Below are 25,635 nucleotides of genomic sequence, written 5' to 3'. Positions count from 1 at the left end.
CTAGTGATGAGCAAACCTGCTCAGATAAATTGCCTGTTTGTTAGCAATCCATGCATGTGTTGTGGCTGTCGAATAGCCGCGTGACATGCAGGTGCGGAGACTCGAACATATTATTCAAGCACACCGAAGACACATGGTTAGCACCCGTGCATGGTCGTTTAACACACGTTATCCGAGCATGTTCGATCACTATTTATCACCGGATCAAAAGCGGACAGTTCTTGCACTATTGCTGGGTTTGTTTTTCGTTTTTTCTAATCCGCCATACAGTTTCAAAGATGTGGGCCTTATTATTTGGTGCTAATTTATATGGGTTGTTTAATTAATAAATAATTATATATATAATTTCACAGTATTTGGGGGGGGGGGGGGCATATCTTTGAGCTGCTCTGCATTATTACCCTGTGATCCAGGCCTCTTTATAAAGGCCATAAAAATTTGCACAAAATAAAAGGCCCACCACATCTGTGGAACAGGGTGGAGGATTTAAAAAATAAGATTAGGAAAACTCAGGTGTAGTGGAAATGAAATAAGAGCCAAATCTGGCTACTTTTGACCTGATGACAGAGGTTTGTTTTTTTTTCTTTCTAGAAAAAGCTTTGCTCTTCTCTAGTGATGAGCGAACGTGCTGATAACTAGAGAAAAGCAATGCTTTTTCTAGAAAGAGAAAAAAAAAGCAGACCCTTGTTGAAGTGCACCTGTCATCAGGTCATAAGTAGCCAGATTTTGGCACTCAATTGTGCAGCAGGCAATCCTTGCTTGTTTATTGGCTGTGTTTACAGCCATGAGGGCGGGGACTTGAGCACCCGCGATACTCGGTGCGTACCTGAGCACCCCGACGCACGGTCAAGCAGTGAGCACGCCCGCTCATCACTACTCTTCTCCAGTGACTGTCCGGTGTAGTATTGCAGCCCAGCCCTGATGATTGCCGGCTGCTGACATTGCTCAGGGTTTGAGAACTGGGCTGTTTTCTATCAAACAGGAGCCCTAAGTGTCTCTCATTTATAGCGTCTGTATTTTATACTATTTGTCTCTTCATCTCTTCCATAGCAACCGAACAACAAATGTCACACTACCTAGGCTGACAATACAGTAATGATCCTGCCTTAAACAATAGCTCGATTCACAGATCATTCCTTTATAGTGTATTTTCCCTATCAAACTCTCTACCTTACAACTACAACATGTCGCCAATATCCCCGGAGGGAGTCCTGTATTTGTACTTTTGAGAGTTAAATACTGTGACTGTCTTAAGTTCTCAGAAGGAAAAACATGAGTCACGCTACTGGTGAAACTGCCGGGTGCACAGATGTCGTGTTCTGGGCAGCAGCGGGATAAGGCGTTCTCGTCCTCCAGCAATGCCGGCTCTGCTCTGGGCCTGGAGACGAACATTGCGGTAATTCCCTCACCTCCTTGTCTCGGCTTACTTGTTTTCAAGCAAGATCAGCACATAGTAACATCAAAACAATACCGACCGATTCACCAGGGCAGTAATTCCATAAGACGCTGAAATACAGTCACTCTGCAAGGTCACACACAAATCGACTGCGTAAAACCTTTGTATTGTGTAGCTGGGATTACGCACATTCTGGGGGCATACAGGTGACATAAGAGGCCAAGCTCTTCTCCTTTTTGTGATGTGTAGAACAATTGTGTATACAGTATAATAGATGTCTATTATATACAACCACTCAACATTAAAATGTCAATACCAATAAGGAAAAGTGGAATTATGTAATTCGCAGGATGGATGGACATGTTACTGATATGCCAATTAAAAATCAATGGAAACAAAATGATCAAAATCCGGTATTGGATATAAGCACCACACATAGCAGCCAAGGCCTGTGTATGTATTTCTATCAATGAGGTTATTAATGGTCATCTCGGGTAGGGCTGTGGAGTCGGTAAGCCAAACCTCCAACTCCTTAATTTCCATGAATCCAACTCCACCAATATGGGCTCCGACTCCACAGCCCTTGTCTCAGGTATGTTTTGCCACACTGAATGACGTGCAAATTGTGAAGACCCGCTGGTGGCAGCTGTTTGTCGACCAATAACATTCCAGATGTTTTCAGTTTCGAGACACGTCCACAGACACTGCTGGCCATAATGAGATGTTAAAGCCACACAGGCCGCTCTCGGTAGCACGAACAACATGCGGCTTAGCATTGCTGTGTTGAAAGGGAAACTTTGGAGAAATGACTTCCTTGTGAAATTCATGACGACCAGTGGCGTTTCTTACACCACAAATCTTATTACAGTCTCCGAGTAAGATTGTAGCACGGTGCACACCACTTTCTGCTTTCTTACTCATTGAGAGGTAGGAGCCTTGCTCTCCACCCCATCATCTTATCAAGGCTAGCCTGAAAAATGACTGTTTTGGTAAATCGGAGCTATTACCTTTACTCTTAGCACATAATACATTAGAATCAAACCAACACTGACTTGGTCTACAGTAGTGGGTGGGGAATCTTTTTTTTTTTTTTTTTTTTTTTTCTGCCAAGGGCCATTTGGATATTTATACCATCCTTCGGGGGCCGTACAAACTCTGCCCACAAAGTGAATGCAGACTCTGGCACTGGTGTCAGGAAGTAATCTTTCATTGCATGCCCTTCATTGTTCAGTAGTGAACACTGCGTGTGTGTGCTAACAGAGCAAGAAGAAATTAATGAGCTGGTGGCAATCAAAATACAGCTCCCTGCCCAAGAATGCGGTCCCTGAGAATCGAGGGCCGTAAATGGCCCTGGGACCTGAGGGTCCCCACCCCTGGTCTACAGCAAGATTGAGGAGCAGACTGAAACATACCCCACCAAGTTTGCATCTGTAAAGAGGTGAAGAAGAATTGTAGACTAGGAGAGGTACATTGACTAGGGAGGAGCGCACCCTCAGGACATGTGCCTGCAGCAAACATACTCTGCAGGGTCCAGGACTTTCAGAGCTGTTGCTCTCCTCACTGAAGCTTCATTCTTCCTTTCATGGATCAGTGACTTTGGGGTTTCCTCTATTTATATCTTACAATTTACTTCTCCTGGATGTGTACTCTCGCGCCTCTATATTCCTTTCCATTTGCAATTGCAGTCCGGCTCTTATTCATATTGCCGCTGGTTCGGGGAGCATGATCCTTTTAATTTTATAACATTTCTTTTTAATGATGGGAGTTCTGAAATCAGTTGCATTATAAAATGCTGGTTGCCACTAGACAGAGCATGCTGCTTATCCATTGATCATAATGAGGAACCAATAGACTATGCAATAAACTCCTAGTGGCAGCTATAATAATTTTCCTATCATTTGGATGCCTGGTCACCGAAATAAGATAATTTAGAAAAATGCTCATGATAAAATAATAAAAGTGATACCCACGTCACAGGTCCTGCCCTTGGCATCCCAGCCTCGCTCTCTACTTTCTGCGCCATCTGGATGGACCTATCACCACTGCAGAAAATCACTGGTTGCAAAAGTGACAAACAGGGACGATGATTGTCTGCAGCGCTCACATATCTATCCAGACGGAGCAGGAGTACAGAGAGCTGCAGGCGATCAGAGAAGTGTCAGCACAGTAAGCGGAGAATTACTACTTTTAATATCTTATTCCATTGTGATGCGGCCAGACAACCTCCGAAGATACAGGAGACCATCATACAGGTCTGCGGTTGGTGCCAAAAATCTGCATTGCGAAACTAATCAATAATCAGAAAATAATTTTGAGCATATTATTAAAAAATGGGGTCAAAGGGTAGACTTATAGACGGCTACTATAAAGACGAGAACCAGAACCTCCTCAACTCTGAACACTGGTGCTTTGAGGGAGGGGGCAATAAATGGATACAAAGGGCAACTTACAGATACTGTAATCTTTCCTTTGATAAGGCGTTTGTCACTCTTCATATTTTATATTCATGTATATGGAAAGCCTAATGCCCTGCATGATTCAGTACCCAGCCACCTCCCCTTTATTGTTTTCTCGTGTGGCTCTGGATCTGGGAGGATCTGGTTGAGATCTTATGAGCAGAGCCAACCTGGCGGATATTTGCTTAGTGTTAAGTAAAACATTCAGCGTCTCCAAGAACAGAACACGTTCTTGTGAACATAACTGATCTGTCTTGTTGTCACTGTGACTATACATTGTGCTCGACAATCAGCCCTATAGTTAGGGTTAACCCTTTTTCCTGGATTTCAGATTCCTGGGATAATCCCCTTTGCAGGTTAAAAACGCCAGTATTTTCAAGAACCCACATTTATCACTGGAAGAGCCACATGAGGGAAATTCCATGTTTTTATTGTGCCCACCTCGGCCACCAGCACAATCTGTACCCAAAAAGAACAGCGGGGTGCTGTGCTGGTAACTGGCACATTGCAACAGACTGCGTTCCCTACTTACCACGATACAAAGGGGCGTCCTATTTCACCATATTGGGGGAGGTTTTTTAAGTCTCCGGTATTGCAACATTTAAAGCTTACCTGTCCACCTACATGAAAAGCATGGTCCTGGCGCCCTCCGCTCCGATGACAAGTTAAAACTTCTTTTGGCGCTCATACCAGTCTGGTATGACCAGATCATCATGTTTTGTATCATCAGGATTCTCCCAGGATTATATAACCTATAATTCGATTTAACCCTTGTCAGGCTGCATAATTTTACAACCTTAACAGGCTGCATAGGTACAATTGTACCTTCACATATACCTCCACTGTGGGAAGACTTTACTTGGTTTCAGAAACTAAAGTTCATTCAGCTACAAATGTTATGCTGATATCTATTGTTCAGTGTTGTTACTGGTCACTTATGTTGCTGTCAATTAAGTTAATTCAAACTGGGAGTGGCTTCTACTTGTCTTCCTGCCTCCCTCCTCTCCTTAGCCATTTTGCTGTTCATCTCATTGCTGTGAGCACACATTTCTAGGCTTGTGAAGTCTTCAATTTCTTGGAAACGAAGGTAGGAAAGTCTCACAGCATCTAACAGCCAGTTATACCTTTATTCTCATTATGTGGGGACAGAACAGTCAAATTGTCTTTCAGCCTGGACTTGGCTTACATATATTTTGTATGAAACTTATCACTATAGGTATAATTTTTATACGAAAAATGGATAATAATTAGTATCTACATATTGTTTTACGATGTTTTATTTATATTCAGCACAAAATACGAAGCCAAAATTCATCTAGCAAGTCATCATGAGTGATAGTAATGCTGGATCTAGTTTCCGCCATAATCCAAGAAAACGTGTTTGCAGGTTAGTATAATTTTGTGAAAAGCCAATAATGTAGTATTTCGGAAAATTATTTATTTTACATTTTTTCATATTTACAGATTTACGTCTGACGAAATAATGCGAATGCTAGAAGAATCTGATTCTGAGCATGAGGATGAACCATATGTTGCATCTGATGATGAAAACTATGTACCACAAGTGGATGTTACTGAAGAAGATTCAGACATTGAACAAGAAATGGTCATAGAGCATGAAAATGAATACGAATCAGACGAAAGTGTTGAGGATGATTCTGTGCCTCAAAGTGCAGGCGACATTTGGACTGCTAAGGATGAAACTCAATGGTGCAGTAATCCACTGCCAAATGCACAAACAAAATCTCGTAATGTCCTACGACAAAGAGGTGGCCCTGCAGCAATCAGCAACCTATATACAGCAAAAGAGCTATTCAAGTCCATCATGACTCCCGAGATGTGTGACATCATATTACGGGAAACGAATCGAAAGGCCAAGAGAGTTTGTGATGCTTACAACAACGAACTGGTACAACGTTTTCCTGATTCTTCCAAACGGCCACCACAAAAAACATTCAAGCAATTTACTGAAACTGAACTTCATGCATTTTTGGGCATACTGATTGCTGCTGGTGTGCACAGAGCCAACAAAGAGAATCTGGAGGAAATGTGGAATGTTGCTGCTCTGCCTCTTATACGTGCAGCCATGTCTCGTGACCGCTTCAAGATGATACTCAGATTTATCAGGTTTGACAACGAAAATACACGTGCAGAACGTGTGCAAACAGATAAAGCTGCACCAATACGGGACATCTGGACAATGCTGAACAGTAATCTGGAGAGAGCCTACAAGCCATATCATTGTATCACCGTCGACGAGCAATTATTTCCATTTAGAGGTCATACTAAATTTACCAAGTATATACCTTCAAAACCAGCTAAATATGGCATAAAGATTTTCTGGGCTTGTGACTCATCAAATGCCTACCCTTTACAAGGTCAGCTCTACACTGGGAAACCAACTGATGGTCCTCGACAAGTAAACATTGGAGAACGAACAGTATTGGACCTAGTGAGCTCGTATAAAGGCTCTGGAAGAAATGTCACCACCGATAACTTCTTTACAACCATGGAACTAGCTAAGGTATTGAACTCCTGGAACATGACACTAGTTGGTACAGTAAGAAAAAACAAAAGGTTCCTACCTAGCAACATGCAGCCTGCCAAAGAAAGGCCTGTAAACTCGACAAATTTTGCCTACAATCATGATGCAACAGTCTGTTCATATGTACCAAAGAAGAACAAATCAGTCGTGCTTCTATCATCTATGCACATGACGGGAGAAGTTGAAGAGACACTAGCAGCCAAGCCAGAGATAATAAAATACTACAACATAACAAAAGGTGGCGTTGATGTTATGGATAAAATGTTGGGAGAGTACACTGTGAAACGACGAACATCACGTTGGACTTTGGCATTTTTCTACAATATGATTGATGTCAGTGGGTTAGCATCCTACATCATCTACAGAGAACACAATCCAAGCTTCAGGGCAAAGGATCAACGAAGAAAGTTCCTGAAAGATCTCGCAAATCAGCTGTGTATGATTGCAATTGAAGATCGTAGTACAAACAAAATGATAATGAGAAACCATTTTCTTCGAGGTGCAGTAGAAATGGTGCTTGGACGATGCATTGTGGTAGCATCGCAGCCAGCAGCTGGCCCCAACATACCTCATGGTAGTCGTGGACCCTCCCCTGTTGTTGGTAGTTGCTATGTCTGCAGAGACCTGAGGCGAAAACAACGCAAGACTAGAAAGTCTTGTGTGGTTTGTGTGAAACCCATTTGCGATGAACACTCTGTAGCAAAGCCAACATGCATTACTTGCAAAGAAAATCAATAAAAAAAAGTTTCTTACATTTTCTTTTATAATGTAAATGAACAGTTTTTTACTTGTTTATAATAGTTAAATAGCATTATCATTAAAAAAAAATTTATGCTTTTTCCCTTGCATTATCTTCATTCAAAATATGAGGTACATTTGTACCTATGCAGCTTGTTATGGATGCAAAAAGATCTCGACCCCTTATCTCGGAAGCGGGTGGAGATATTTTATTGAAATTTGGCCAATATATTCTGGACCAAAAATGTAGAGATGTCACGAAATTTCAGCCCTCTACGTCTTTTCAAAAAAAAGTTATTGCAATTTTAAAACGGAATAGTTACAATTGTACCTATTCAGCCGGATAAGGGTTAAAAAAAAAAAAAAAAATGCGTATAATAAAAAGTAACAACTTTATTGATCACAAAATCATATTATTGGGATGTATTGCTGTGTTTTGTGTTTTTTTTTTATTTTTTTTATGGGATTTGTTATTCTGCCGGGCTATTCCCAGCATGTACTGCCTCTGCCAGCGTCCAGTATTGGACACCTCTGTTATGTATGTATACAGTGTGACGGATGGGAGAGCAGGAGTATTTGTTTGATATTACTCCCTTATATAGCCCATTATATTCCACAGCGCTTTACAGACATTATCATCACTGTCCCTGTTGGGTCTGACAATCGAGATAAGTAGTCAGAGACCCGTCCCATCTTCCCTATAAAACGACTGAGCCTCTACTGCTGGAGACAGGTTACCTTTGTGTTCATTGCTTGTGTAGACAGAAGGGAGACACTTAGTGGCCCATACTTTGTAATACTTTTTTGGGGGGTTTGACCAGTACCATGATTTTAGTTTTTTTTTTAAATTAAAGTCTGTGTGTATATATGTATGTAGTGTAGTGTGTATGTGTTAATATACTCACCTACCACCACCCTCTATGGGACCCAGCATCGGTCTGCTCTTCTTGTGTGTGTCGTCACCACTCGCTAGATTCTGTGTCATTTTATGCTCTATGCATGAACCAGAAACCTTTTTTTCTACTATGTAAGCCTACGGAACCTCTGTCTGACTGCCCATAGGTTTAGATTGTAAGTCTGGGTCATGCTGAGAGCAGATGACCCGGAGAGTCTGCAGAGCAGTGACGTCACTGAGAAAAGGAGCAGAACGGCGCTGGACACCAGAGAAAGTAGCAGTAGGTGAGTATATTAATACACTCACACTAAAATTTATACACATGGACACACATATTGTGGGGGGGGGGAAAGTCAGATGGGGTTCTTTAAATAACATATCTAACAGGGACCTTTTAAAGCACCACTCCAGATTTTTTTTTTTATTGCACCGCTGGAGTAGTCTCATACTTGCCTGCCACCACCTTCATCCTTCTCCAGAGTTGCTCCCGTTGGTCTCTGGCGAAAAATGACCTGCCGGCGGCTCCAGTGTTTCATGGAGCGCTGCGGAGGCCGTTTTTCAATAGAAGTCTATAGACCCTCGTTCTGACTCTCATAGACTTGCATTGAGCTCTTGTGATGTAACTTCTGACTTCCGGCCAGTCAGACGTTACGGGAGAAAAAGAAAGCATTTAGAGAATTAAAGGAAGTAGGTAGTGATGAGGCATTAAATAAATACAAAAAATTAAATAAATTCTGTAAAAAGCAAATCAAGGCAGCTAAGATTGAGACAGAGGGGTTCATTGCCAGAGAGAGTAAAAGTATTCCCAAAATATTCTTTAACTACATAAATAGTAAGAAACTAAAAAATGCGAGTGTTGGCCCCCTTAAAAAATAGTCTGGGTGAAATGGTGGATGAGGATGAGGAAAAAGCCAATATGCTAAATGACTTTTTTTCATCAGTATTTACAAAAGAAAATCCCATGGCAGACAATATGATTACTGATAACAAAAATTCCCCATTAAGTGTCACCTGCTTAACCCAGCAAGAAGTATGGCGGCGTCTAAAAATCACTAAAATTGACAAATCTCTGGGCCCGGATGGGATACACCCTCGAGTACTGCAGGAATTAAGTACAGTCATTGATAGACCGTTATTTTTAATCTTTAAAGAGTCCATAATAACAGGGTCTGTACCACAGGACTGGCGTATAGCAAATGTGGTGCCAATATTCAAAAAGGGGACAAAAACTGAACTCGGTAATTATAGGCCAGTAAGTTTAACCTCTACTGTGGGTAAAATCCTGGAGGGCATTCTAAGGGATGCTATACTGGAGTATCTGAAGAGGAATAACCTCATGACCCAGTATCAGCACGGGTTTACTAGGGACCATTCCTGTCAGACTAATCTGATCAATTTCTATGAAGAGGTAAGTTCCAGACTGGACAAAGGGAACCCAGTAGATGTAGTATATATGGACTTTTCAAAAGCTTTTGATACGATGCCACACAAAAGCACTCTACATAAAATCCCCATACATAAAATGAGAATAATGGGGATAGGGGAAAATGTGTAAGTGGGTTAAGAGCTGGCTCAGGGATAGGAAACAAAGGGTGGTTATTAATGGAGCACACTCGGACTGGGTCGCGGTTAGCAGTGGGGTACCACAGGGTCAGTATTGGGCCCTCTTCTTTTTAACATATTTATTAATGACCTTGTAGGGGGCATTCAGAGTAGAATTTCAATATTTGCAGATGACACTAAACTCTGCAGGATAATCAATACAGGGGAGGACAATTTTATATTACAGGATGATTTATGTAGACTAGAAGCTTGGGCTGATAAATGGCAAATGAGCATTAATGGGGATAAATGTAAGGTCATGCACTTGGGTAGAAGTAATAAGATGTATAACTATGTGCTTAATTCTAAAACTCTGGGCAAAACCGTCAATGAAAAAGACCTGGGTGTATGGGTGGATGACAAACTCATATTCAGTGGCCAGTGTCAGGCAGCTGCTACAAAGGCAAATAAAATAATGGGATGTATTAAAAGAGGCATAGATGCTCATGAGGAGAACATAATTTTACCTCTATACAAGTCACTAGTGCGACCACACTTAGAATACTGTGCACAGTTCTGGTCTCCGATGTATAAGAAAGACATAGCTGAACTGGAGCGGGTGCAGAGAAGAGCAACCAAGGTTATTAGAGGACTGGGGGGTCTGCCATACCAAGATAGGTTATTACACTTGGGGCTATTTAGTTTGGAAAAACGATGGCTAAGGGGTGATCTTATGTTAATGTATAAATATATGAGGGGACAGTACAAAGACCTTTCTGCTGATCTTTTTAATCATAGACCGGTGACAGGGACAAGGGGGCATCCTCTACGTCTGGAGCAAAAAAGGTTTAAGCATAATAACAGACGCGGATTCTTTACTGTAAGGGTACCGTCACACATTGAAATTTTCATCGCTGCGACGGCACGATTCGTGACGTCGCAGCGTCGTATAATCATCGCTCCAGCGTCGTAGACTGCGGTCACACGTTGCAATCACGACGCTGGAGCGATGCCGAAGTCCCCAGGTAACCAGGGTAAACATCGGGTAACTAAGCGCAGGGCCGCGCTTAGTAACCCGATGTTTACCCTGGTTACCAGCGTAAACGTAAAAAAACAAACAGTACATACTCACCCGTCGGTGTCCTTCAGGTCCCTTGCCGTCTGCTTCCTGCTCTGAGTGCAGCCGTACAGTGAGAGCAGATCGCAGCACCGCTGCGCTCTGCTCTCACTTTCCGGCCGGCACTCAGAGCAGGAAGCAGACGGCAAGGGACCTGAAGGACACCGACGGGTGAGTATGTACGGTTTGTTTTTTTACGTTTACGCTTGTAACCAGGGTAAACATCGGGTTACTAAGCGCGGCCCTGCGCTTAGTTAACCCGATGTTTACCCTGGTTACAAGCGAAGACATCGCTGGATCGCTGTCACACACAACGATCCAGCGATGTCAGCGGGTGATCAAGCGACGAAAGAAAGTTCCAAACGATCTGCTACGACGTACGATTCTCAGCAGGGTGTCTGATCGCAGTAGCGTGTCAGACACAGCGATATCGTAACGATATCGCTAGAACGTCACGAATCGTAACGTCGTAGCGATGGAAATTTCAATGTGTGACGGTACCCTAAGAGCAGTGAGACTATGGAACTCTCTGCCGTATGATGTTGTAATGAGTGATTCATTACTTAAATTTAAGAGGGGACTGGATACCTTTCTGGAAAAGTATAATGTTACAGGGTATATACACTAGATTCCTTGATAGGGCGTTGATCCAGGGAACTAGTCTGATTGCCGTATGTGGAGTCGAGAAGGAATTTTTTTCCCCAATGTGGAGTTACTCTTTGCCACATGTTTTTTTTTTTTTTGCCTTCCTCTAGATCAACATGTTAGGGCATGTTAGGTTAGGCTATGGGTTGAACTAGATGGACTTAAAGTCTTCCTTCAACCTTAATAACTATGTAACTATGTAACAATATAGCGCCACGTGACCAGAGCGGCGTCCGATGAAGGTGAGAATGGGGACAGGGGGCTTACGTATTAAGCGCCACTCCCAGTTCTGAAAGAAAAACCCCAACCCTGGAAGGGTGCTTTCACTATATATAAATGCACAGCTTGTGATGTGTGAGATGGACTGTTGGTCTTTATCTTCATCGCCACCTTGATTTACCGAAAACTATCTTTTAGGCACTGTATGTATTACTATGGAATAAGATCTCAGCGGCCCATACAAGCTATAAAGACACATGTATAATAGTGAAACACTGACTTGGATACATTGTCCAAATCTGACTACCCCAAATTACCATTACATGAGTGTTGAATTATATTAATTAGTATGCAATTACTGAGAGAATTCAGAAGGCAGAGTTCGTAAGGAAGAAGTGAATACGTGTTTGTCTAGGCTTCTTTTTGACAATGAATCCTGGGAGATCCTGTTATTTCTCATCTATTTTATCTTCTTTTTTTTTTTTTCCCTATATGAGATTAAAAGATCAGAAATAACAGGAAGGATTAAATGGACCATGCAAATGCTTCTGGGACTAGCTGATCCTCTTAAAGGGAACCTGTCACCACGTTTTTGGAAGATGGGATAAAAATAGCGTTAAATAGGGGCAGAGGTGGGCGTTACATTAGTGTGTGTGTTATGCGTTTATTACCCACCTAAGTTGCCGAAATAACTTTGCAAAGTCTCCGTTTTCGCCTGTCAATCAGGCTGGTCAGGTCACATGGGCGTTGTCTTCACCCAGATTTGGCGTAGTTTTCCGTTGGTGGCGTAGTGGTGTGCGCATGTCCAAAGTCCGGAATCCTCTTCCAGGGGATTTAAAATAGCGCGGTGTTCGTTATTGCATTGGTGATCGGTGGGCGCGGCCATCTTCCTTTGGCCGCGCGTGCGCAGAAGCGGCGCTCTGCTGGCCGCGGCTTCAGGAAAATGGCCGCGGGATGCCGCGCGTGCGCAGATGGATATCGCGGCGGCCATTTTCCTGAAGCCGCGGCCAGCAGAGCGCCGCTTCTGCGCACGCGCGGCCAAAGGAAGATGGCCGCGCCCACCGATCACCAATGCAATAACGAACACCGCGCTATTTTAAATCCCCTGGAAGAGGATTCCGGACTTTGGGCATGCGCACACCACTACGCCACCAACGGAAAACTACGCCAAATCTGGGGGAAGACACCACGCCCATGCGACCTGACCAGCCTGATTGACAGGCGAAAACGGAGACTTTGCAAAGTTATTTCGGCAACTTAGGTGGGTAATAAACGCATAACACACACACTAATGTAACGCCCACCTCTGCCCCTATTTAACGCTATTTTTATCCCATCTTCCAAAAACGTGGTGACAGGTGCCCTTTAAAATGTGTCGTGACCTGTAGAGCAGAGAGTGGCACCTATATGGGAGCCGTGGGGCAATGTCCATGACATTGGAGTACGAGAGGCTGTGCGTTCATTGTGATCAGAGTGTAACCTGGAATTGCGGCAGAACACAGATAACCCATTCCTTTTCACTACTCCACAATGTTTTATAATCTATCTGTGATTTTTTTCAAAGTGGTTCTCTCCTCTCAGTCATCTGCATGTATCTGGGATCTGTATACTCATGTTTGCAGTGTATATATAAGAGGTATATGTCATGCATATGGTGCCAAACAGCTTACTGTACAGTATGTCTTCTTGTTAGATGCTTTTGTATGGAATAATGCAGAAGACTGCTATTAGTTATTGCTGGAGGGAAAAAAAACTTGTTTGTCACCTGTCAAGTGAATAGGAATTTTTGGAAACCAGTATATAGCAAGAGTATATTTCACATTATATATCTGCAAACAGACTGCAAATGCAGCATGAATCTACATGCGGCCTCGTCATTGAGCATAGGGGGACTCCATGGCGATTGGCCCTGCCTGGAGTCCGTCACTTTTCCAGACACCGTATGGACACTGCAAGGTTAGAAAAATTTCTGTTCAGCAGCCCTTAGTGACGGAGCCAAATTTTTTAAAATCTGACCAGTGTCCCTTTGTGTTAACTCTGGAACAAATCCCAGTGATTTTGAGATTTTTTTTCGTGGCACATAATAATGTATGATGATAGTGAATTTAGGTCAATATGTTTTGAGTTTATTTATAAAAAAAAATAAAAAAAAAAAATGAAAATTTGGCAAAATATAAAAGAGTGCAATTTTCAAACTTTGAATGGTGGTTATTCCTTTAATCCAGATAGTCATACCACAGAAAAACATGAATGAATACGGTAACTTTTCCCTTATGTCTGCTTTTCTTTAGCACCATTTGTAAAATAGCATTTCAGGAGGTTTAAAAATGTATCAGTAACTTTTTATTTTTTCAAGGAAATTTACAAAATTTATTTTTTTACCACCTAAATGTCTCTAACTTCTGAACAGGCCGCTATAGCCGGGAGACTGTAAGGCCACGATTTGGCCGTGAACTGCCATGGCAAACATCAGGACCACACAATCATGATCTCTGGGTCCTGATGAGGTTATAGAAGAAGCCCCCCACACTCTGTTAACCATTTATATGATGTAGTCAATTTTGACAGCAGCATCTAAGTGGTTAAACAGATATGGATGGTGCAAACACTGATCGTGGCTGATACTGCAATTTGTCAGCTATAGTGTTTAGCCAACACCTGCTGGATTGTCACCTGTATGGGCAGGCTGTTCTGGTGGTCATAAGGGGTTAAGAAATGACATGTTTTCGAAAGAGAAAGTTCATATTTTGCCACTTTTTAACACTTCGGACTTAGTGAAATAAATAATCATGCCATATGGTATGGAGCAATACAAAGGTCAGAACATGTTGATATTTTCTACGTTGTTGGTGCTTTGTTGTTTGTTTTTTACATTGACCATTAGAGAAGACAAATAAGGTATTTCCTGCTTTCCGTGGCTCACTTTCCAGCTTTTACGTGAAGACTAGTCATGAGCGAGTATACTGGTTGCTCGGGTTTTCCCGAGCACGCTCGGGTGATCTCCGAGTATTTGTCACTGCTCAGAGATTTAGTTTTTGTTGACGCAGCTGCATGATTTACAGCTGCTAGCCAGCCTGAGCACATGTAGGGATTCCCTAGCAACCAGGCAACCCCCACATGTACTCAGGCTGGCTAGCAGCCGTAAATCATGCAGCTGCGTCCACAAAAACTAAATCTCCGAGCAGTTACAAATAGTCGGAGACCACCCGAGCGTGCTCGGAAAAACCTGAGCAACGAGTATACTCGCTCATCACTATAAATAACATAAAAATGAGCACTAGTTAAAAAGGTCTCAAGCGCTGTAAATATATATAATATATGTATATAAAAAAAAATGGCTACATACTCGCAAAAACTTGCCACTTTAGATCTGGTGTCAGGAGTTTTCCAGTTGCGGTTGTTTGGCCACTATTGGCCAGCGATATGTTTAATATAATAGTCGGCTAGTACTTATGCTTTCGGGGTGCATTGCGGAATTTCAATCACTCTTCTGGTCTGTGTGTATTGGCTGCAGCTGTGACATTGCAAATACAGCGCACATCACTCCTGCAGCCAGTCACTGAGCTCAGCGCCGTCTGCTTCCGCAGAACCACTGAGCTCGGTGATTAGCTGCAGCAGTGATGCATGCCATAGTTGTGACGTCACCGCTGCAGCCAGTACACAAAACTCAATCTGTGGCAAAGAGCCAGCTCTGGACCCGGGGAGGGTGAGTACTATCTGACTTTATTATTTTAAAACCCCACTGGTCACGTGTGGGCAGAAACCTAGAATGTGAAAGCCCCTTTAATGACAGCCTGGAGCAATAGCAATTTTTCTTCAGATGCCTTTAAAAAATATAACTAAAACCACACAAAAAACAGTAGTTTTGCGACCGCAGCGAGCTACAATTATGAAGTACTAATATATCCTAGCAGAACTGGTTTTTCTAATTCTTTTTGCCACTTTATATGACTGTTTTGACAATAAATCTCCTGACAGCGCTGACCTGAGAACACAATCCAATAAACCAGGGCATTTACATGTTTATTACTCACTACCTTGCTTTTGTCCGGTATTGGACTCTTATGCACCATTGACCAAACTGGTGCTTAGCTCAGCAGGGCCTTCCACTATGTCCAAAATAATGTCGAAAATAGAGAAGCCAAAAAACACAGATTCTTGATGATAAAAGGTGTAACTTTTTTTTTTTTTTTTTTACATATTACGGTAAATCACCAAAGAACCAACTTCACACTACGCCAGTAAAATGAATACATAAACTTTATTAAACATGTTAAAAACAAGTATCAACAGAGAGGTTATTTTACCACAAGCACAGGCAAACAAAGTGGGTAACCCATGTAGTAACCCCCCCAAAAAATGGTATACATAGAACGGTTTAAGTACTGTAATCCTAGATACAACAATTGCTGTGTGACCATGTACAGCATGCAGAAGTAACACATGGTGCAACCAAAATACAAGTGTATATAACGGTACAACAGTAAAGAAATAAGTATAGTTACCAATGGAGTACCTGCGGTTTTGGTGCCTCGGCTTCTTTGAATTCTCTACCTTTTTTGTGTGACTTCCTCCTTTTTTCTAAGAACACGTTTAATGTCAGACCACTGCCATGTTGGCTTCTGGAGGGTCAGATTAGAATCGTGTGTCTTTTTATCCACCTCTGCTCTTTTGGGATTCCGAATAACCCTGTGTATGTGATACTAATGATTTGTATGTCCTCTTTTAGTACCAAGTGGGCCAGCTCTACTCCGTAGCAGAAGCCAGTAAGAATGAAACAGGAGGAGGTGAAGGTGTGGAAGTTCTTGTAAATGAGCCTTACGAGAAGGATGGGGAAAAGGGGCAATATACGCACAAGATTTACCATTTACAAAGGTAATTTTATATATATTTTGTTTGCTAGGTAAAGTCAAAGGGATTAATCGGGATTAGACAAATGGGCATAATTCCTTTCCAATACTGTGCTACACGTCTACAGGTTGAGCATCATATTGCAGATCATCCCCCTTCACTTCACTCCAATATGGGTGGGCTGTTACACGAGACATGGCTGTTGTGCTAATGCTACAAAACATTTTGGTCTAAAGTTGTCCGAACACGCCAATATTGGCAGGATCGGCTCACAGTATGATGTGTGTAGGGGCTACTCTTCTTAATGTTGGGGGAGAGAAGGATCCGGCCTGCTCAATTTCAATGACTGATCCTTTTGTTCTCGGTGAGATAAACCACTGCTAGAGGAGACTGATGGCTGTCTCGCACCAGAGTAATTTTGTGTATGGGGAGATGGGGTAAATATCTGTCAGCCAAACCAACGGTTGGCCAATGGCTCTTATCCTGGGCAACTACCTTTAAAGGGCACTTGTCATCATCTATGTAGCCCGTGACCTCAGTCATGTTTGATTCCCCGCGCCTGCATGTCTTACGGCTATTAGGCAATCCCTGCATGTGTTGTTGCTGTCAAACAGACATGCAACCGCGGGAACGCGAACATATTTTACAAGTCACCTTAGCACCTTATCCAAGCACGTTCACTCATCACTAGTAGAAACGAGTCGAACCATGGTAGCATATAGATGGAAAATGGAGTTATTTCACCTCTAGTATGTGGACTGGGATATGTGGAAGACCTTCACATAACTGAATCTGTTAAAGTAGCAATAGCACATATGCTGCACTTGGCGAGAATACCACAACATTGGTTGGATACTAAGAGCCTAACAAAAAAAGGAATACCGGTATATCAACAAAATAAACAGGTTTTTTTTAATGTGGAATATGGGGTTAAAAAGAGGGACTATCGATAAATTTGGACAAATTTGGGCTCTGTGGATTGATGTCAAGGCTGGCGTCTAGGGAACTGATGAGATACGGATCGGGCTTGACTTGATCTAATAAGGAAGATTGTTAGGCATTGGTTCTGTGCATATTTCAGGTCTAATAAAACTGTTTATCTTGCAATGACACCCAAAGAGAAGTGTTCCTTTCTTAGGCTTTCTTAGTAAGGTGACGACTGTTTGTTGTTCTTTATTGTTTTTTCCCTTTTGTCTTTCCCTTTGCCCTTGCCCCTCTCCTTCCTTCCATCTCTAGCCCTCCTATATAATATTTACTTATTCGGTTTTGATAATGCATATAATGTATTATGTATGTTTTATAAACTCTCTTGGGAAATCTCAATTAATAAAAACTTGTAGAAAATAAATGAGATTCTCCGAGATATTTAGTAGTATTTTTCACTATTTTATTGTCTTATTTTAAGTTTTATCTTATCAGATGTTTTGCGGCATGTGAAGTATCCTGCTCACTGACAAACTTTGGGAGCTCTTGTTGGATTCTATGTTTTATGAATTGAGACTTTCTTGCAGTCGGTGTCTACAGAACTAAACTGTGTTCTTGTCTGCAGCAAAGTACCTACATTTGTAAGGATGCTGGCGCCTGAAGGAGCACTAAATATGCACGAGAAGGCCTGGAACGCTTACCCCTACTGCAGGACCAGTGAGTATGGAGACTGCCGGCTGACGAGCAGCCCTCCGGGTCTGTACTGTATGGTCGGGCTGTTTGTTACTAGTCTGCAGACCGGCCTTGTTACCTTATCGGCATGTGCTTCTCACTTGCACTGGTCTTCAGCATGAATAATGCAGGCCATTCTGACAAGTATCTTGTTACCTTGGCGGGGGAAGGCATGAGGGCTGGGGAGATGCTAAGGTGGCATCAGTTTTTGGTGTTTGTGTTCCTGTGGATATCTCCTTGCATACTGGTATCCCCTGACCTATTCACATTAACAAGGAACAGTTTGACATGCAACTTTTCTTAGAGTTTTGAGCTGAGGGCAATCCTGTTGCTGTGCTTGCCTGTATACCTATGAGCACATAGTAAATACCTGTCTGCCCAATCCAACATCATGGTGATGATGCCCAGGGGTAGCCAAGAATTTGATTCTCTGCCAATTCTATTACCAGGTGATAATGCTGGGAGTGATTCCAGTAACAGATATATTAAAGTGGTTTTGTAGAATAAAAAAGAGAAGGGGGAAGTTAATGAAACAATGTAAAAAATCAGTTCTCTTGTGTTCAAACCCTTCGCAAGTTCTGCACAGCTCCATTGGTTGCACAGAGCACCTTTCTGATCTGTACTGCAGAGCTATAGGCATTCTGTGTGTTACTGTACGGTAACGTATTAAGGGGAATCTGCCAAGGCTTCTGCTATGTAATCTGAGAGCAGCATGATGTAGAGGCTGAGATCCTGATTTCAGCGATGTGTCACTTATTGGGCTGTGTGGTGTTCCATTAAAATAAGTGGTTTATCAGCAGGAGATTATCATTACAGGACTAGTTGTCCCGTGCCATGTAGTCCACCACCATTGATTAGCAGCTTTCTATAAATTTCAGTGTGCACAGAAAGCTGCCAATCAGTGGTGTGGGCGATGTTATACAGGGCTCAGTAATCAGAGAACTGCTAGATCTCCAGCAGAGAAAACAATGCTTGTATCAAAATGTCAGCATGCACTCCTCTGTGTGTAACCCTGATGTCCCAGAACTCTCCAGACTTGGGAGAGAGGGGGATTTTCCATCTTTCACATTTTATGTAATTAGGGAACCTTTTAAAATCTTTGATATTCCCCAAGATAATTTCTTCCAAGTTTAACAGTTAAGCCATGCAGTAGAGACCCAAGCTAAAGCAGCACCTATTCTTGTCAGTACGCACCCTCTTCTTGAATTTATTGCTGCTCGTTGTGACATGCGAGGTGTTATTTCCTACATTGATAGATTATTAGCCATAAACTTGGGTTACTTCCCTTTAAGATTAAAACCAAGTTGGAGGGAGATGTGGGGTGGGCAGACATTCTTGCTGTAACACCTGTAGTGTCTCTGTGTGAGGCCTAATGTATGGCTCTGCTATATTGGATACATGGAACGTATAAATCCCGCTCCATTCTTCTCAAAATAGGGGCAAGAACAGATTGCCATTGTCCTAGGTGGGGAATAGAAGACGCCAATCTACTCCATATCATGTGGGAGTGTAGGGTGCATGGTGTCAGGTGGGGTCCTGAACAGAACAAGCAGAGTTTCTACCATTGTGATACCACAGGAACCAAAGACCTGTATTTTAGGTTTACTACATAATCCAGATATTGATCCATACACCTCGGTTGGAATTGAACGCTTGCTCTACTAAACTCCTAAAGTAATAGCTGTCCATTTGCTCCAATCCGCCCCGCTAACTGCTAAATGAAATCAGTAGATTATTCCAGGCTAAACCTGGCATCCTTATTAAAAAATTATATCTATATCTTAAAAAAAAATAACTGCATGCAGACGAGTAAGTGACACATCTCTGGAATCAGGGTCTCGGCCCCTGCATTATGCTGCTTTCGGATGAGATAGCAAAAACCTGGTGACCAATTACCTTTAAAGATCTTGTTCCCTGCAGCCATGCTTCTAGAGAATAATGGGGCATGTCACAGTTAGGCTACGTTCACATTTGCGTTGTGCGCCGCAGCGTCGGCGCCGCAGCGCACAACGCAAACGAAAACGCGGCAAAACGCACGCTAAAACGCTGCGTTTTGCGCCGCATGCGTCGTTTTTGGCCGCAAGTTGGACGCAAAAAAAATGCAACTTGATGCGTTTCTTGCGTCCAACGCTTGCGGCCATGCGGCGCTAAACGCAGCACAACGCATGTCCATGCGCCCCCATGTTAAATATAGGGGCGCATGACGCATGCGGCGCCGCTGCGGCGCCCGACGCTGCGGCGCTGACCGCAAATGTGAACGTAGCCTCAGGGACGTACGCTGGGGCCCATAGAGTTCTATATGTGCCGTGTTTGGCTCCATGCTACCTAAGGTTGTAAGGAGCTGAAATAGAATCCTGGGCCACACTGGAATGACACATTAAATATTTGATGACTTTATTCGTAATAAATGTATAGGAAACCTCTATATTAGACTTTTTAAAATGTCATATACTAACCTTTTTTTTCCCCCTCCTTTTTTTTCCATACCTTATCGAGCAGTAATTACAGTAAGTACATTATTTTCCTAGAATACTACTCTCTTCTGCTGAAACGTTCCTAGTTTTGTGATACCGGTGATGTCTCATTTAGTTACAAAACGCCGACTTCTAATGTGTTTAACCGTTAAGGTGCAAAAATACCCACCGGTCACTTATCGTCTCGTCGTCATCTGCGATACAGAGAAATTCAACCAATTTTATTCTGTCGTATAGGAATGTCAAAGCCATAAGTTGCACAAAATTTACCATAGTGATCACATAGCTGTCTGTCTCTCCTGACACCCCTCCACTACCATACACAGGGGTGGGCACAGACCGGAAAGGGCTCCTGTGCTGCTGCCCCCATCCGCCCCTGCACAGGTTGCCCACCTCTCTATGGGGAGAGCGGAGTCAGCGGCTAGAACCCTCTTGCTACAACTCCTCTCCCACTGAATTGAAGGATTGGGCGTCTTCTATCCTGACTGTCGGACCCTTATCTACTTCATCAGGGAGTCATTATGTAGCTGGTGTGTGCCGTTTCGCAGATCCCATGGCGCCCGTGCCAGCACTGTGACCTTTCACTGCCTGCTCTAATGCACAGTGCCAGCAGCTGTTTATGCAGTGGGTCCAAACACACTTTTCGTGCTTTTTTTTTTTTTTTTTGAGAGAGAGCAGTTTTCTCCAGGGGCCGTTCTGCTAGTGGCTCATTGGGGAATGTGTTGGTATTAATGGCTTTTACAGCTCTGTAATTATCCCCATGAATTGCCGTCTGCAATATTAACAATCATTTACTCGGGGCCTGCTACTTAACTCCAGGTCTGTAAACCATACCAGAGATTATAATGTTATAAAGAAGAGTAAATTCTCTGAAATGAGGGGCATTAAATATACATTACTCTTGCCTACGAATGGTTTTAATAACAATTTTGTCCCGCTGATTGTTCTCCTCGTCAGAATTAATTCATTCCACGCTCCCAGGCAGCATTTAATATTTTACTAGTAAATCTTAATAATCTTATTTTGAAGAACAATGCTGTTTTTTAGAGATGATGAACACTCAGGACTTGTGCTTACTTTCCAGAATGAATACATGAAGGATGACTTTTTGATTAAGATTGAGACGTGGCACAAACCAGATCTGGGTACACAAGACAATGTAAGTGGCGAACACCGAGGCTTTTCATGACTGTCTCTAGTACCATGGGAATCATTCTGATCGGCCTCGGAGAACATTGGAGGCACAGCCGGAGTTCTGTATTTTTAACATATTTTTCAGGCGTTAATCCTGATTCCATGTTTATATTTCTATCCGTTACATATAATTAAATTATTAGGGATATAGAAGCAAGACAGATTGTGGTTTCATATGGTCAAGCACTTGTCAAACCCCTGAAAAAAATTATAAAATGTTATTCTTAAAGGATCTTTCAAAAAGTGGGCCAAGGATGGAAAATTGGAGTAAAAATACATAGTTCTTAAATCTGCTGCTTCATTTCTTCCTGTCTGTCTGCCCTGCAACAATGACATCCATGACTAACTTGTGACCACTGCAGCCAATCACTAACCTCCACAGTGTACGCCAGTAGTTTACGTGTGGTTAATTGGGAAAGTCTTCAATGCAGCACAATAAAAAATAAGCCCTGCACACCTTTAAGTATAATGCGATTAATGAACACATGAACTCCAATGTTGCTGCAAATGTTGAAAATATAAGGTACTCAGCAATTTTTTTAATCTAAGAGCGCAAAAGCCATCCAACCACGTCATGGTGTACCTTTAATATGGATGGTCCCCATCACTAATCCTACCTCTATGGCAAACCAGCCTCATCTGCATGGGGAAAAGAATACCAGGCACAGTTCCCTTGTGTGGGAACATGGCTGGATAAGGGGGCTGAGATCTCAAGGGGGTCACCCCCCCCCCCTATGTATTACAGAAAAGTAAAAATAGGGCCCGCACACCTTTAACATTATCTCTCCAAGGCTTGGCACCCTTATCCACCCATCGTTCCTACACAACGTTTTAATCGCGAACTATGTCTGGTCTCCTTTTCCCTCCCCAATCAGTTGAGGTTTGGCACATGGAGATGCAGGACATTAGTGATGCGGACCATCCATATGTAGGTATACCTTGTGGTGGTTGGATGGCTTGTGCACTCTATGATCAAAAATCGATAACGAAGTACATTACATTTTTAATGTTTGCAGCAATATTAGACTTCATGTATTCTTTATTCACAGTGAGCGGACGCATCATATACAGTATGTATATGCAGCACTGTAAAGTGCACTGCATCAAAGACATGGCTGGTGCTAGCCAGCTGATACCGATAATTGATTGCAATGTTCACATAGGTAGTCAAAGACCTTATATGTTTGTGAGAGATGGGTGAAATCCTATGAAGCATGTATCCTGTAATATGCGTATACTATAGAGATTTAAGGGGTTGTCTCAACATTAATAATGGTTACAGTTGCATAGCAGCGCAATGATGCCGCTGTTCAGTAGAGTTGAGCGAATTTGTTCAGATTTGGTTCCGAATACGATCGCCATCGAATATTGTTTTTGCCATATTCGTCGAACGTCATTAGTCAATGGGAGTGAAAATTAATATGTTCGGAACAGATCATCAAACATACATTCAGCACAAATAGTGTACCAATATGGCCCAAATATGGCAAATTCAGATTCTGCGACCGAATCCTAACAAATTAGCTCAACTCTACACTTCAGGAGAACCCTGTTCACCAGCATACAGGAAGCTGGAACACAGGGGGTGGTGAGCTCCTAAAGAGGACTCGTGAGATTAACTTTTCAGTGACTTTTTATCTACATTCAGTTAGAGCAGGGGTCTCCAACCTGTAGCTCTGGAGCCACATATCTCATGGTCCCATGAATTGTGGCTCGCGGCTGTCTGTCAGCTTGGTGCATTAGCTCCAGTTGTAGCAAACAGGTATGAAGAGCACATGTGAAAATGATGAATTTTGTGAGCAGCCCTGCACAGAAGAGCAGATCAGTGTACACATCTACTGGTCTTAGGGGGTTTGAGATGATGCAAGTATGGTACGCTGGAGACAAGATGACACCACCAGTCAGAGGAGATGTTTGAAGCTGGATGTGACAGTGTCTTGGGAGTGCTTTATAGGAGAATTCTGAATAGGGAGTATTGTAGGAACCCCTGGATCTTTGTATACTGCTTTGGGGTGATTGATTTTTGTGGAAAAGCTTTGGTTACCATTATTCCTGTTATGGGGGCTTTGGTTGCCACTATTGTGAGGGGGGCAGGAGCTGAATCTGGCTCGCGACCCTCTCTCAAGGCTGGATGTGGCTCGCGACCCTCTCTAAGAGCTGGATGTGGCTCTCAAGGTCAGAAACGTTGGGGACCTCGGAGTTAAACCATCTACAGTATAATAGCTTTTGTTAAGCATTTTTTTCTGATCTTTAAGGAAGCGTCACCATTGTCGGTTGTATATATCCCTAGTTAAGAGACATTAAATGGTGACCACACTACAGTTTCAAAGAATATAAGCCAGATTTTCATGTGCTTCTAAGGGATATCCCATAATCTCCTGTGGTTAGAGTGCACCTTTAACGATAAATCATATGTTTGTAGATTGTGTTCATCATATTGTATAAGGACTATTATTGGGTTAAACAATAAAAATATTTTGTACCTACTCTGTTTGTAACTTCTTCTTCAGGTACATAAATTAGAGCCGGATGTGTGGAAGAATGTGGAAGTTGTGCAAATTGATATTGCAGATAGGAATCAGGTCCTCTCTAAGGTTGGTCCTAGAACTCCGCTAATGTCTAGGGATAACCATGCCGCCTATATGTGATCTCTACATATTTTTTATTATCAGTTCCTATTAAATGTCGCAGAAAAGAGTTTTCAGTTATATCTTTAAGTATAATATGTATTAACTTTAGTTGCTGCAAAAACATTATTGCCCTTCTCTGCTTTGATTCATCAAAGTCTCAAATTTTTCCACAACATGGAGCTGTGCAAACATATAGCAACTTTTGGCGTTTTCTCTAGTTTTGGCTGCTTCATCAAAATGGGCAGAGCTTAGGAGAGGGCTGTATGGGGCTTGCCTACACACGTCAAATTAATCAAAAGTGTCAGTGTTTCTTATTCAGTCTATGACTGGAGTAACATATCTGGCTAGGTGCAGGCCACTGATGAGATGTGCTGACCTTATTAAGTGGCATGTGCCTCTTCATGACTCCAGGTCATCTTATTCCTGCACATATAAAGTCTCAATTAGTCTAATAGTTTGAGCAGCAGAATACTTTTATTTAGAGATATTTTTAGCATATTTTTTTTGTATAAAATTTTCTTTGAATTCTAGGATTATAAACCAGATGAAGACCCAGCAAAATATAAGTCTTGTAAGACTGGACGTGGACCCCTAACTCCTGATTGGAAGGTAATTCTTTGTCTGCTTTTTTTCAGATCTTATAATGGTTCATTGCATGCCAAATTGTCATAATTATAGGCAACATTGTCACAATGTGCACTGGTCTGCTTGAGGGGAAAAAAAAACATTAGGGGCATCACCTGCTATAGATATGTCCACTTTTAAAGGATTATTCCAAACACTAGAGATTATCGGCTATCCATAGGATATGTAATAACGTGCTCATCGATGAGTGTCTGACCACTGGGACCCCCCACGATCCCTAGAACAGGGATCTGAATGAGGCTCTATTCAGTGTCTGTATGTCTGATGGAAATAGCAGAGAACAGCACTTTTTTTGGCAGCCCACCTGGGATGGGTGGCCACTGCTTCATTCCAACAGGTCGTTTCAGAGCCATTGGGTCGCCAGTTTGAGACTCCTAACCTTATTTTTTTTTTGTTGATGGATCCGTTTGTGGGCTTGTGTTAAGGCCCCGTCTCACATAGCGAGATCGCTAGCGAGATCGCTGCTGAGTCACAAGTTTTGTGACGCAACAGCGACCTCAGTAGCGATCTCGCTATGTGTGACACGTACCAGCGATCAGGCCCCTGCTGCGAGATCGCTGGTCGTGTCAGAATGGCCTGGACCTTTTTTTGGTCGTTGAGGTCCCGCTGACATCGCTGAATCGGTGTGTGTG

At 42.5% G+C, this 25,635-nt stretch overlaps 1 protein-coding gene across 1 annotated transcript in view; it reads left to right on the top strand.

The window, feature by feature from the left end:
* PITPNA (phosphatidylinositol transfer protein alpha) overlaps nt 1-25,635 on the top strand; it is a 71,904-nt gene that overhangs the window by 24,206 nt on the left and 22,063 nt on the right. The window contains exons 3-8 of the mRNA XM_077294458.1: nt 16,283-16,428; nt 17,954-18,045; nt 20,560-20,567; nt 21,619-21,693; nt 24,239-24,322; nt 24,890-24,967. Of these exons, the coding sequence (XP_077150573.1) occupies nt 16,283-16,428; nt 17,954-18,045; nt 20,560-20,567; nt 21,619-21,693; nt 24,239-24,322; nt 24,890-24,967 (483 nt within the window). The remainder of the gene's footprint in view (nt 1-16,282; nt 16,429-17,953; nt 18,046-20,559; nt 20,568-21,618; nt 21,694-24,238; nt 24,323-24,889; nt 24,968-25,635) is intronic.

The sequence above is a fragment of the Ranitomeya variabilis genome, chromosome 3 (assembly GCF_051348905.1).
Source record: "Ranitomeya variabilis isolate aRanVar5 chromosome 3, aRanVar5.hap1, whole genome shotgun sequence".
NCBI classification, from domain to species: Eukaryota; Metazoa; Chordata; class Amphibia; order Anura; family Dendrobatidae; genus Ranitomeya; species Ranitomeya variabilis.
The sequence above is the reverse complement of the archived record's forward strand: the minus strand, read 5'-3'. Positions and strand labels throughout refer to the sequence as shown.